This window comes from Phalacrocorax carbo, chromosome 9 (genome assembly GCF_963921805.1).
Source record: "Phalacrocorax carbo chromosome 9, bPhaCar2.1, whole genome shotgun sequence".
Taxonomy (NCBI): domain Eukaryota; kingdom Metazoa; phylum Chordata; class Aves; order Suliformes; family Phalacrocoracidae; genus Phalacrocorax; species Phalacrocorax carbo.
Genome location: NC_087521.1, coordinates 33,294,996 through 33,310,015, shown reverse-complemented (window position 1 = coordinate 33,310,015; position 15,020 = coordinate 33,294,996). Strand labels below are relative to the sequence as shown.

The 15,020-nt window shown below is 39.8% G+C and overlaps 1 protein-coding gene across 8 annotated transcripts in view; it reads left to right on the top strand.

The window, feature by feature from the left end:
• The window catches only part of KIAA0586 (KIAA0586 ortholog), a 75,562-nt gene extending 63,395 nt beyond the window's left edge, over positions 1-12,167 (top strand). For 5 of the 8 annotated variants that reach the window (XM_064461032.1, XM_064461033.1, XM_064461031.1 and 2 more), the window contains 2 exons: positions 7,101-7,160; positions 11,799-12,167. In XM_064461032.1, the coding sequence (XP_064317102.1) occupies positions 7,101-7,160; positions 11,799-11,944 (206 nt within the window). In that variant the 3' untranslated portion in view covers positions 11,945-12,167. The remainder of the gene's footprint in view (positions 1-7,100; positions 7,161-11,798) is intronic. The other 3 variants (XM_064461036.1, XM_064461035.1, XM_064461034.1) reach the window with 1 other exon arrangement.
• The last annotated feature ends 2,853 nt before the right edge of the window (positions 12,168-15,020 follow it).

Genomic DNA, 15,020 nt, shown 5'->3' with positions numbered 1-15,020 from the left:
GAAAGTTGTCTGTGGCTTGGCATTCTTCAGGAAACATTAGATTAATATAGCTGCCTTTGTCATATAATTTTTTTCTTGTTTAAGTAGGTGTGTGAAGGCTGGTGCTACATAAATGAATTATGCGGAAGACTTTGGAGGAAGAGGGGGCTTGTAAACGAGACTGAAATTAATGAATATAAGAATTAGAAATCAAAACTTTATGTTTAGTCTGAGGAGAAACAATTCCTTAAACCGTAACCACATGGCTGTTTCTTGTTTGCATCAACTCTGGTTGACTGTTATTGTCTTCTGTTAATTCTCCGGGGCAGTGGCCTGACTTTGTTGAATGAGCCAATTGTTTTCCTTTGTGTTGCCCATCAAGTAAGTCCCCATCTGGTTTGTATCAGACTGTTTTCACAGCCAACAACTGCTGCCTTTTCTATATCCTGACACTTAAGGGCCCCATGCTATCAAAGCATTGCTGTGATAGCCTGTCTGGCTGGGCCCATACAGCTGTGCCTTGCAGCTTGAAACTATTACCCAAGTAATGGTAACTTAGAACTTGAACTGGCTCTTATTCCCATTGGTGTCGTGTGTACAGTGAACAGAATACATTTTTGTTGAACTCGATGTTCAACAAAAAATTCTTTAAAGCTCTCATTTTAGTTTATATGATTGGTTAGTTTTTATTTTCCAGCAGCTTCCTGTATCTAGAGGCAGTTCTGTGTTCTTCTGAAACATTAATGAGTACAAGACAAGCAATATTTATTTAAAGCACTGTTGTTATTACTTACTTTTATGGTATATTAAAGCTCAATAAGTGAAAATTAAACAAGCAAATGAGTCTTAATGAGGATTTGTCTTATCAGATTTAGAATACTTTTCCAGGAAACTTTCTGTGCGTGATGAGCATAGGTTGTGTGAATAACGCTACACCTTGGCTACTACGCTACTCACTTTTCAAGTAGCAATCTAAAAATATAAAGCAATGGACAATGAGTCTGCATTAACCTGTTTATTTCTTCTCTGAAGGAATAGGGAAGGACTGGATAACTGTAACCTAGGCAGTAAAACTATATTACGGTTTGCGTTGCAAGAATGACTGAGAGGTCCCAGGCATGATCCAGCCCCCTTTCTGCCAGGCTTCCTACATGGCAGGAGACAGTCCTGTTCCGAGAGACCTTGCAACGTGTGTGTTCTCTCCTTCCAAGACTTAAAAAAATTTAAAAAACAAAAAAACCCCAAAACAAACAAAAAAAATATGCATTAAATAACTGACATTCAAATGTTGTCTTGTATAAACAAAGATGATCTTTAAGCATTTTTTCTCTTCTGCTCTTGCGTAGGCCGTGTGGCCATGTAACTCAGTGACAGAGTAATGATGAGGGGAAACATATTCCCCAACTTGTATGTGTATTGAATATTAAGTATATTCTAGACTCAGTTCTTTTATGATATTTAAAAGAGGGAGAGAACGAAAATAAGGAATAATGCATTTAAAATTTCTGGTCTTACTGTGAGTGTGTGCAAGAAACTGCTAGAAAGCAGATTAATTTATCTAATACTTGCAGAGTAAGTGTTCCTGAACTCGGGAGTGCGTGTGTGTGTATATAATGTGGATGAATTCACTTCAAGTAAAATACTGGGGAGCCATGAAATTCTATGAGACGCATGAGATAAGTTGGGGTTTTTTTGCCTTTGTGCTTTTCATACTGGTACACACTGGGTGTCATTGTGGCAGTTTAGGATTGTGCTAACTAACTGGGTTTATGTCATTGTCAGGTATATGGCAGGCTTGCAAAAGCTGCTTTCTTAAGGAGCTTTCCGTAATTGCTTTACCTACAAACTCTATATAAATTCAGGAGTTGCAGCGTGCGCTCTACAGCGGCGAACAGACTGCGGCCTCTGCGCTGTTCACCTGCACAAGTCACGTCCCATCAGCACACAGTAGCCCACACCTCTGCTCCCACACATGCTGGCTGGCTTTCCGTCCACGCTCCTTTCCAATGCAGATTTCCCTGTACTGTGGCCAGGAATATTTAAACCTAGACAAATGATAAATGAATTTCATTCAGGCTGCTTACAAGCTATATTAATCATGCTTGTGGCTCAGAGCAATGAAGAAAGCTATTGATGAACTGAGTGCAACCAGGTTTGGCACCAGCACTTTGAACTGGGAAGAGCGAATGTCAAAGTGCTGCAATGCTTTCTAAAATAAGTTGGCACTAGATACCAGCAGGAGTTGGCACCATCAGTTAATGCAGCCAGCATGTTCAGAGTTTCAACTTGCGTGTGTATGTGCAGCCTCAGAGGTAGAGAACATCTGCCTAAGCAAGAACCTAATGTAAATGTGTATGTTCAGTGTCTCAGAAGGCATTGCTTTACTGCTGCTTGAAGATTTGGGCAGAGCAGCTCCTGGGTTGCTAACAACAGTTGCTGGTTTCATGGTTGCTACTTGGGAACCCTTGGTCGGTAGTGAAATCTTCAGGAGGCACAGTGTTGCTGGGAGCAGTCTGCAGTGTTTTCCCTGCTTTTTATAGCAATTAGCAGAGTTGGACGTGTGTGTCATATCAAAATCAATAGTGATGTGTATGAGAGTGAGTTAAGAAGGTGGTGTAGTGTGCTGAATATGTAGCATAGATGTAGAGCAATACATTTCTGCAGTTCATTTATTTTAATGAATTAGAGCTCAGATTCACCCAGGTATTACAAAGGAGTTTTGTTTTCACTCTTTCCCATGTAACAGGCCAAGGTTCTTGGATTTTTGGTTTTGTTTTGTTGTTGTTGTTTTTTTTTCAAGGAGGAATGCTTATCTCTATTGCACAAAGTTGAAACATTTTAGATTTTAACAAACTTTAAAATAGCACAGGATAAAAATGTGTATTTACTCTCAGACCTTTCCAAGTCTCTTGTCCCAGGCATTAAACTGTAGAGGCAGTGTTACTTGTCATCACGCTGGGTACTCGTGTCAAGAGAAGGTTTAGCTGGTCTTTGGCAGGACTCTTACATAATGGCTGTCTTCCAGCAGATCTTCCAGTAAAGACATGTAATGTTTTCCTTATTTTAACCTATACTTACTTATGTAGATGACAACAGTATTCTCTCTGAGCTAATAGTTGCTTGCCTCTCTAAGCTTCCTAGAATTGCTTATTCCTAATACATTTTTCAAAGTTAATTGATATAAACAAATGTAAGACCTTTCATGGCCATCTTCTGCTATTAAACAAATGGCTTGAAAGGAGGTCTTTTTAAGGAATTTGTCAGTGTGCGCGCTAGAAATGTGCGTAGAAATGTCCTAGTGTTTATTAAACGTAACACTGGAAAACGTTAACTGCATAGGGTTGGTTTTGTTCTGTCTTTTTTGTTCCTGGGAAAAACATTCACAATCTCCTTTTTAAAAGCTGTAATTAAAAAAATTAAGTAATTGTGCTGTAGGTATAAGTGTTTTAATATGCCAGATCTTTGTAATGGTAGTACAGTAATAGGAGTCTTGGCAAACTGTTTCCATATGGAGAATCCCATGACTTTGTAAGTGAAAATCATCAAAACAAATGCATAGGGTCATGTGAATAATTAGAATTTAGATGTATTCAGAATAGAGAAATAATAGCTATTTTGTTTGTGGTCATCTAGAAAAACATTTGTTCTTTGAACAGTTTTTTATTTTTAGTATCTCTCATATAAATTTTTATTATAAGAATGCATTAGTACCTCCATTATATGTGAAGAATGACTTGCAATGAGAAAATTCTGCCCTGCAGCACAGCCTGAAGAGCCGTGTGGTTTCAGAAAGGTTTGTTTTCTTCCTGATGATGCCTATCCCCTAGTCTTCATTCAAATCTGGGTGCTGACTGCTGCCATGGCTGGAGGGGATAAAACCTCCTTGCCCAGGAAATCCTCTTGGCTCTTTGAGGGAGAGCTCATCAAGGTCTTCCATCACACTTTTAAGTAATAGAAAGTAGCTTGTGACTTCTCATGCTGATTCACTGAAAGTTGTCTCACATTCCAAACAATTTTTTTAATAGTCATGTAGCTGAGGAGTTAATCGGGCTGGATAGCATGCAGTGCTTAGTAAGCATATGGAGTGCAAGCCTTGCTGCAGATAACGTGTTCAGTCTTGACCTGCAAGGTACTGAACCTGCCTGATAAGTAGAGATTGTCATTTGCCCCGAATTATGTGCATCCCAAGTGACATGGACAGCCACACATCAAAGACTGCGTAAGAGCAGCTCGTTGGAGTAATTGTTGGTAATTTAACTGCATGGGCCAAACTGAGCTGGACTAAAGTTGTGAGACAGTAAGGGCCTCCAGAGTGACCCAATACGTATCCTGGCCACTGCGCCAACTTACAAAAGAACATTATTTGCTTAGGCAATCCCCTGACTGGGACACCCATCTTCTTTCCAGTTTGCACTTAAAATTATGTTCATATTCAAACCTACTGCAACCCTAATTTATGATGAAACATCAGTGAATTTGTTCATTCAACTTGAATTACTTGTGTAAATTCTTTTTTAATTATTTTTAAGTAAAAACAGACCATGTAACTTTTAAGAACTAAAAAGATGCTTTTTTTTTTTTCTTTAATTCACCACTCCCCATGTAGGCTATGAATGCTATTATGTCTAGCACTGTGGTACGATGTAGATAAGCTGGAGGCAGTATTGCTGCAATTAATATTGTTAAGATACGAGGTCTCAGTGGAGCCAGTCCTACTGCTAGGATTGCAGTGAATGATTCTGCATTCTGAGGGAAGTCTGCATAACTTTATCGTAGAATTTAGTGTTAATTCCCACTATCGATCATTTGAGTCTGTTTTCTTTTTGAGCTTCTTTATTTTGCTTCAGATGCTGGCATTAACATGTCTTTTGCATCCCCAGTCATGAAGGTGTGAATAACAGAGCTGAATATATTATACAAGCATGCTTTTAAGGTTACCCTCCTGTCCACTTGCCTGTTAGATTTTGCAGAAAAATGAGAAAAAGATTGGTATGTATGTGATATTTACTTCTACTGAATAAATAAAATATTAATTATACAATGAGATATGCACATTTTTAATTATCACTTGTCAGATTCTCCTGATCCCACCAGCTGTTTACCTAGGTTGTCTCTTCTGGATTTAGAGGTTACTCCTCCCCCCCAGCCCTTGCACAAGATACACATTTTCCTAGTGTTTTTCAGAGACTCTGGACCAGTAATGAACCAACTCCTCCTCCTTTTTTTACTTTGAAATAAAAGCAGCTGCTTCAAGGTTTGCTGCAGACCTCTCATCTCAGTTCTCCTCAGGAAAATGGTTGCAGTCAAGAAACAGCAGTGCTTAAAAGTTAAGACGGCTATTTGTTTCTAGCCAATTGCACATCCAAAGATCACGGGCATCTATATGGAAAAATCAAATTGACCTTGAATATTTCTTCTTAGTATTGATAATTGGAAAGATCATTACACAACTTTTGGAAATGATTTGCTGGGAAACAACAGCAAGAATTGTGGCCGGGAAACAAATTTGTTAAGCAATGAGATATTGTACAGAGCAAAATACGCCAGATCTAAAGGAGCAGGGTAGATTTTAGGCACCAACAGGAAATATTTATTTAGTAAACTCTGCAGTCTCATTCCGAGATGTTTTCGGAGCTGCTTTCAGTCTGCCCTTCCCTACTGGTCTCTGTTAGGATTTTGAAAAATCTGGTTCCAGTTTATTTTATGTATTTCTAGTTTTGGTTCTGTTTAGTGTTGCTATTGGTGGGAATATAGCATGTTTTGGAAAACCACTGAACCTTGAACTCAGACTTGAGAGAAGGAAAAATTGTTTTCAAATATTCTGCTCTGAAAAATTTGTTAGCTGCTTAGCCTGTGTCCCGCCCTCCTTTACTGACTCAGGATCTGAATTTATTTTCTTTTCAGAAATATTTATAGCTAGGATATACATTAGGGTTTAAACAAACAAACAAAAAAAGAAAAGCGCCTGTGTGTATGCATGTTTATTTTCTGTGTGCTTGTATGCAGAGTTTCTGTAAGTACATTACACCATGCGAAGGTGGAATTTGCCAAGTTTAGGTCAAAACTTGAACTGAACTCATGCTATATAGTTTTCTGTCTCCACTGGTGTCTGTGGCCCACTTATGGAGGTTTATGAGTTGGCTGAAGCCTTTGAGAATGAAGCTGTGTTTTTTCAGCTCAAGCAGTAGACTCATGCTTTCAAATCCAGACATTTTTGGCTCAAGTCCTACAGACGTCAGTCCATTTCTGTAAAACAACTGAAGTGTTTTAATTGTAAATCTATCCTTTTTATGTAACATAGCTTTAGAAATTTTGCCTAAGTTTGCCTAGAGTCTTTTCTGTTTGTCATGAAACCGGCTAAGTTAGGGGCAGCCTGTTTTTGAGTTACGAACACAGAACTGTATGCATTTGCAGAGCATCTTATCCTTGATTTCTGTATTTCTAGGCTAGTGGAAGGCAGCGGTGTGACCTGCAGCCAGAGCCCGATGCTTAGCAAAACATTTACACAATGAGAAGAGAGTCCCTGCCCTAAAAAGCACACGTGCTTAAGCATTTTTGTTTCATTTCTGGCAGAGCTGAGGAAGGACACCTTTTACACAATAACATAAATATGCATATGGATTCAGGGTAGTCGGGGCTAGAAAAGCAGAGGAGCTATCATTTCTAATAAATGGAGAATAATTTTGTCCAAACAATCGGCTTATTTGAGAAACTGTTGATGGTCCGGCTTATTCCTGAGAATGTTGTATTCTTTACCATCTTGAGGACATGTGACTAGTTCCTTACCATACCTACTTTCAACTGTATAAGCCACTAAATTCCAGAAGCGTTGAATTATGTAGCTGATATGCAGGGTATAGCTAGACATGAGTCTGAACTGGAAATACTGTATATAATTATAATTAGTAACGTGACTGACATTGGAGTGTATTTTCTCCTTTCAGTGTAGCCTTCAGAATAGCTTACATCAAAACATGGATGTTTCTTATCAGTATACGTTAGCCCAGCAAGCCTGGAATAATTTTGGTTTTGCTGAAAATGCTGCTTGGTTTGCTATACTTGGTAAGTTGCCTGTAGAACCACATATGAAAATGGGTGAATTTTTCTTTGGTACCTTACGGCTATCCATAGAGACACAGATCGGACACAGATGGGCACCAATCTCACATCTTTACTTACAGGTAAGAGGAGCAGATAAAGTAAGTTTCTACTGGTAGTGGTTCTGTTACCTTTGGGCTCGTAGGTATTCTTCTACTTTACAGTGATTACTGTAAAGAATTTCTGACAACTCTGTTTCCCTGCTAGCAGTCTTTGTAACTATGTCCCGGATGTAAATTGTTTTTGTAGGGAAAAAGCAAAATGGGGGAATGACACGGGGGAAAAAAAAAAGGCCCTTTCATTGAAGATTTTAAGATGCTGAATTACAGATCTGCAGGTGCTGTGCTGTCTGCAGTGCTCTGAACACTTGAGATAATGCCATCTGGAGGAAGTTATTTGTTGGGACAGGACAGTGTTTTAAACTTTGATGTCAGTAATAAACAAAGTGAAGCAGCTGGAATCTGGCAGAAGAAGAAACAAGGCATTCATATCAACCCGTGATATTAAAGGAATGAGAGCACTGCACTGGAGCTGTTTTTATATATGCTTGGAAGTTTATTCTTGCTCTAGAAGTTAGCTGCTTCAGTTGTTAGGTTAGAGAGTACAGGGAGGGTTGCGGGGGGTTATGGTTGTTTTTAAGTTTTAGGAAGTAACATGTAGTTAATTACAGTAATTATGGTTCTGGTTTTATACTGAAACAATAACCTGGGTCCCGACCTTTCAAACCCCTCCGTGTTTAGTGTCCTGAAGATAGCTCTTTTCACTTACAAAACGGGGTCTGGTTTACCTCTGAATAGGTTAAAAATAGAAGTTTTATTTAACGTAAGGGCACCGACTTGAAGGAGTTAAAACACATGGTTTTTCTTTGCCTTAAAAGTCAGACTTGTTTAGTCTTTTTATTTTGCCAAATAGAAAAATTTAAAAAGAAGGATTTAAACATTTTTCTTTGTTCTTATTGTTGCCATATGGTATTAGTAACCAAACCTCCCTTCAGTGTGTTTAATTCCTTTTCCATTTGGCGTGCATTCACGATACACTTGTATATAGCATACTCTGTGTGTGACAGTACCTCTTAGAGAAAAACTCCCTTCACAGGTCACCGGATGGTTGACACACCATTAATTTTTATGTTTCTGTTAAACAAAGATCTGGAAATTCAGTACTGTGCATGAATTTGTTATAGATTGCCAAGAACAGGAAAAATCTCTAATCTGAAATCTGACCTTTCCATCAGTGGGTCACCAAGATGTTTTCAGTCACTGTTGAGTTTCTACCAGTGAAGGACCCTATCACACTTATTAAGAGTGTCAGTTTTCACAGTTTATATGAATGTGTTCTATTAGACGGTGACAATTAATTTGGAGAACTGGAGGTCACCTCAGGTCACAGCTCCATTTATTGGATTTTAACAAGGAAAATTTTTATAAATACATCTAAGTACATGATTACAAAATTGTACTGAGTAGTTCCAGAGCCTCTAAAGAGGGGGAAAAAAGCTGTGAAGATTACCTGCTTTCCTGCCCTGCCCTGCTTTGTAAATGGAGGAATTTTCTATTCCATTTTTATCGCATATCAGAAGATGATGAGCATCATTGCAATTTGCATATTTGTGGTGGTGAAGAGCTCAATGTTTAAGGGGAAACAATCTTAGTATCGGTTATGAGCTGTTCTCTGATGGGGGGGAAGAAATAAAAGGGAGTATCACATTGTTAAGGAGCTGGCCAGGGACTATACAAGCACTATCACTGGAGTACAGCAAAAGGCAGATACAGACATCAGTAAATAGCATATATGTGTGCTGTATTTGTGTATTTATTCATATGCCCAGCCCTATATGTATATATGAATGTGTTTTATGCACTGTGCATGCGCAAGGTTCAATTAAGCAAAAGGTAATAATGATAAAGTACATGTGAGAGTAACTTAGCAGTTGTACATTTGGGCCAATGTAGACTTTCAGGACGAGCAGCTTTCTGTCCTGGGAAGATACAGTCATGGAGCAGAGTCTCCCATGTAGCTGAAATAGGATATCCATAGGGGTTTTTTACAGTTAAAATGCTAAAAATCCAGATTCTGTATTTTCTGTGTGCATCTAACAAAGACTTCAGATTTCTGTCTTTAAAAAAGGGGAAATGTTTACTTTGGGTATTTTTAAGCTTATCTTTAAGGATATTTAGATAACCCAGGAAACTGGTAACCTTTCTGTTGAGCAAGTAGATGGAATTATTATTTTAATTTTTCTGTCCTTTTAGCATTTTATACCTATCATAAAATCAAAGTACAGTATGCCTGTAAAATATATTAGACTCTGTGTTAGGAAGAATGTAGACTAATATGATACTTTCTTTCAGCACCCCAGAATCAAATACTTGGGAAGTTACTACAGAGCCTTGGGATAAGGCAATATTCTTTTTTTTTTCCACCTTCATTTTTTCTTTTTTAACAAACCTGAAAACAGCTGTTGAAACAATGACATAATGGAATGTGACATGACTGTGGAAATTATTAACAAAGTCAAGCTTTGAAAGCATCAAGCTACATGTAGTGCTAGAGAGTTGCTTTAGCGTCTAGCATGATTTACAGAGTTTCCTCAGGCATTACACATTCACGTCTTTACTGTGTGTCAGCTTCACGTCTAACCAAATAAACGCTTTGCTTTTCTTCAGTTCGCCTTCAGAATAACCTATTTTTATCACGCAAACATGGCTACAGACTAAGCTCGTGGAAGTACTTGTGGAAAAACAAAACACACATGTTGCTTGCACATCTTTGTGGTGTTACCATAAATGTGCTTTTGAATCATGTTCAGAAGATGTAGAATTTCTCATGTCTTCTTACTGCTCGTGTGTTAGGTTTGCTCAGGCCCATGGCAGCCCAAACTTTGGCAGCTGTGCTTTGTAGAGGGATTTGGGCTGGAGGTGATGAAGCCTGTCAGCTAGTGAGGACAGTCTGGTGAAACTATGGGCACTTCTTCCTGCAAAGTGCATAAGCAGCTGTGGCGGGCAGGTGACGTGTTGATTCCCTGGGGACACAAAAAATGCTCTTGTGCTCTTGCTCCCTCTCCAGAGCCCTGCCTTCCTGAGGGACAGAAGGCTTGGCTGGCACAGGTCGCTCCATGTACTGGCTTTACTGTCTTTGGCCTCCCTCGTGTTTGACTTCCTAGGCTGCTGGCTGCTGTTCTAGCATGAAGAACACCGGATGAAATTTTATTTTAGCAGTGGGGTTTTGTTGTTTTAATTAGCCATTTGAAGCGTGCTTTGCTACAAGTCAGATGAAAGCAGATTATTACTACAGTGACACAGTAGATAATTAACTGGGGTGAAAGCAAGCCTAACTTCTTGGTTTTCTTGGGAGAATAGTGTTTTAATTACCTAGTCTATCACAGAGGAAGGGACAATTATATTGCGTTAGAGCTTATTGGAATAAGAACAAACTCCAAGAGAGCCTTTGCTGTGGTACACAGACTCATATATGTTTGTTTTGCTTGTAGCTGCTGCACTTAAAATAAATGTCCCAAGAACAACTGACATCTCAAAATGCTCTTTCTGCAGTTTCATGAACATTGTACCATTCATCCAATGCCATCTCTCCTGTCCACCTTCATTCTGTGTCTGTAGCCTGATTCCTGTCTTGCTCCCCCTGCTCCATGACTTGATTCATCTTGTCTCCTTCCTCTGGCTAAATATAGTAACTCTCGCCATGACCCCTCTCCCTTCCCATCTCCAGGATCTGGCTACAGGTTGTTTTCTACCCCTCCAGTGCTTCCCAGACAGGGGGACTTTTCAGTGCTGCAGTGATCTTTCACAGGTGCTCAGCAGCCAGTGCTACTGGAAACCCTGCAGGACGTTGTCCCCCTCCCTTGCAGGGGCTGCGGCTCAGCTGTGCAGGGCCTTGTTCCTCTCCCAGGATGTCCCACATTTTGCAGGGTCAGATCGCATGTGGCAAGGGGCCGTCTCAGACTTGCTGGGAGATGAACGTGGCTCGTAAAGTCCTGCAAGCCACATCTCCACGGGGGAGGCTGTGTACATTTTCTCTGGAGCCTGTCAGAGGATGAAAGAAGGGAGATAAACCACAAAGGAGTAGCAAGAAGGACCCTTAATGAGTCAGGGAAATGGGCTGGAGATGGGGAGCAGCTAAAGCAACTTCTCTCTTGTGTTTTGGGCAGCTGAAACATTGATAGGGTGTTTTTCTCTGTAGGACTTGTAGCCAATGGCTTAAATTTGGATTGCTTTGCTTTTTATGATTGTGTGTGTGTATATACACACACACACATATATATATATATGTGGGGTATTGAAAAACCTGAATGATTCCTGAGGGTTTGATGCAAACAAATTTACACATATAGATGGAGTTTAGGAATATTGTTAGTGTCTGTGGATCTCAGTTCATTTCTGTGGAAAGCACCAGTATACATATTTGAAATTGTTCTGGGCCTACCGGAGATAATATACGTACATGTGTGTGTGTGTATGTATAGTTTTTCTGTTTGTAAATACAACCCAGGCTACATATGCACAGAAATTCATCCCTTTGTTACCTGCTAAAGGGAACTTTTATGGCTAAAACAGCATTCTTTGAAATGCCTCAGAACTGTGCACGGTAAGGATGTCTGTGTATTTCCATGGAGTGATGCAATGTGGAGATGACTTCGGTACAGTTTAGTTGTTTGTTACAGGCAACAAATAATGTATCTTGTTCTGCCTTTTTTTTTTTTCTAGGAGAGGATGCTGCCCCACACTTAAATTCACGTGTTTCTGCAGCAAAGGTGTCAGTGAGGCTGCCTTCCATGGACGTAGACCACCAAACACAAAGTATGAGTAGTACACATGGCGATTCAGATTCTTCAGGGACAGATACGTTTTAAAGCTCATGGGTTTTTATGGCAGTCACTGTCTGAAGATTTTGTCATTGGTGCATTTGATGCCTAGTGTGATAGCCTGGACATTTCATCAAAATACTGGTCTTTCAGTACTGCTTATTTTCTACTGTTTTTCTTACAATTTTATTATGATTATAAATTTAGGCAATAATTCTGTTTGTGAGTATTTAAAATATTTTTAAGCAAATAAAATGCGATTCTTTCAGAATCATTGTGAGTTTAAGTCAATGAAGGTGAAGGCCATTTAACTATTTATTGTATGTACAGAGGAACAATGAAGTGATTGGTATTAAAATCTATGGCAAAAGTCTGCCTCGCTGATGGAAAAAAATGCTTATCTCAATATAATGTCACTACTGTCGAAATGTGGAGCCAGAGGAAAACATATTTAAAACCAAAGTTTGCAAGAAAATCCTGTTGCTAGGTATCGTCAGAGCTTAGAAGACTGCTATCACAAGGCAGTAATTCAAAATTGAATGTAAAAGAGACTGTTAGAGTTTGTATTGTTATTATGAGGAATTTCTTTTTTTAGAATTACAAGAATTTTTCAGCATTTTGATGTTTGTTTCCCCTAAACACTTTTTCCTTGTCTTGAAACATGTCTCAATGAGAGATTGTGTGAGAAGGTTATTTGTTTACATTTTAAAATGTAAATTTCTCCTTCTCATGAGACAGAGCTAGTTACTGCAGTCTTAGCCCTTCAGAAGCCCAATAATCTCTAGCCAGAAATACCATAGTAACGATTAACAGCAAGAGTGCATGAGCATGTTGCCACCCTCGCAGGGACTGCTCTGTTTTTTATTGCCTTAGCGAGGACAACGTGATTGATCCAGCAGTGTCTGGGGAGGAAGGTAGGATTGTCTGCCCCAAGCAGCTTCCAAGCAAAATAAAAAAGAGGAATTCAGACATGTTCCAGTAGGAAAACTAGGAAAGAAGCTCTTCTCAAGCAGGGCAAACACAGCTTTTGATCTGTTCCTCATCCAGTTTGAACTTTTCATGCAATATCTGTGGGAAAGAGGAGATACTGTGGCACTTTCAGAGTCATGGGGCATGAAGGCACCTCTCAAAAGCTAGGAAAAAAATACTCATTTTGGGTTGACTTGTACCTTGTTGTGACACTGGAGCATATAATTCCATCTGCACAGCTTCACAGCATCACTTAACGAGAAGTGCTTGGTTGTTGCAGATACTCATAACTGTGAACAGTTTCCATTACTCTTATATTATGGAGCCTGCGCTGATTTCATCTCTCCGTATCAGACAAACATTAAAAGCTCCTTTTGGCTATATTTTGATCTCACTGACCACGAGGTTCTGTTGATTTGCTGCAGAATCTGCAAGGGTAAATGGAAAAAGAGGGAGGTTCAACCGTTCAAGGTCGGTAATATCCAGAGGATTCAACTTTAAAGAGAGTCTCTTTAGCATGTTACAGACTTGATTTCTTGTCTGTCTTGACAGCCATGTGAACATCAGATTTGGGTGAGGGGTAAAAGCGTGGCAGGCTTCATGCTAAATGCAACATCACTTTAAAAAAAGAAAAGGTAGAAATGAGACAGCATGACTGGGAGCTGGTTTTCAGCATATGATCCCACAAGGAGTGTCTCCAGTGGTAAAGCTGCCTCTAGATGTTCTTACACCATGAAAAACCACCAGGAGCAGAGGAGAGTATCTTCAAGCTTGTGCTGATGCTGCTGTCCGAGGAATTGTGCTATAAATCAGACTATTGACACGAGCAGTGCTTTAAAAAACAACAGCCTTTTTGGGGAAGGTGGAGGTGTTCTTTTACCCTGCAGCAGGTTGCTACAGCAGGGCTCTGAATGGTTGCACTGTAACAACTGACAGCAGGATAATGAAATGCAGTGGAGAGGGCAAGAGCTTCTTAAACCAGGTTTCCCGTGAGAGAAAACCCTCATGAAACTATGTTCCAAGTGATCTGTCAAACTGCTAGATTTTTAAGGCTCCTAATATATAATTTAGGTCCCCTTTTGTTGTGGTGTAAAAAGCAAATGAGCTGTACCCTTCTTGCGCCCAGAGCTGTAGGCCTGGGTCAGGACTGTGCTTTGTTAACCAAAGTATGGTAATCGCACTGAGAACACGAAGACAGCTGATAAACTAAGGATGGGACGGGAGACAGCAGATGGATACACAGGAAAGGAGAGCGCACAGGAAAGGATGAGACAGCCCTGGCCAGTGGGAGAGGCAGTGTCTCATCATACCAGGAAAACAACTGTGTCACATTTTACTGTCTGCAGTGCTGAGCATCACGTGTTTTGCTCTAATTCTCTTATTTTTCTCTTCTTGGGAAGAAGCGCATCACATCAAAGGTGTTGTCATTGTCACTGACTGAATCCTGTAGGAATGAGCTGTGTTTTTAGGGAAGTATGTCAGAAAATGCCTGGTGGAGACCATTTTCAGTCAGTTTTGAAAATTCCCCATAGAGTTATGTTCTCTCCCAACTTGACGAGACTGATTTTTTTCCTAAGCTTCTAGATGGCTGGCACTGCTTCAAAGGTCTGCTGCTGGTGGGGATCACACTGGCAGTGGGATGCGCTAATGTTCATCCCCTCTACAACCCCCACTGTTCCCATTCAAAGAGAATTTTGGAGAGGAAGAAAGTGCAAACTATTTGCTTTTCCTTCACCAAAGCTTTCCAAAAACAAAGTATCATGCCACATAAACATAAATGGACATCTGTAAATCTGGGACCCTGTGCATAGATCGTATTGCAGGTATTTATATTCCTAGGAAAAGCTGTAGGCTGAGGGCGGGTGGGTTGTTTTGCTTTGGTTTTAATCAGAGTCTCCATTTTTCCTTTGAAATGGGGGGGGGGGGGAAAGTATCTTCTAGAAATTTATCTATTTCTTTTCAATTCAGTTTCATATTTCAGATTCCTGTAAATAGTTTTCCGGGGTTTGAAATGGTAAGCACATGTTCTGTGAACACAGCCAAGCCGTGATAAGGAATTTGTCTGTCTGCGTCTCCAAGTTCCATTTTGTTTCTACAGCTTTTATGATTGAAAATGCACATCTCTCATGGGCACTCGCAGTACTGAAACAGCATG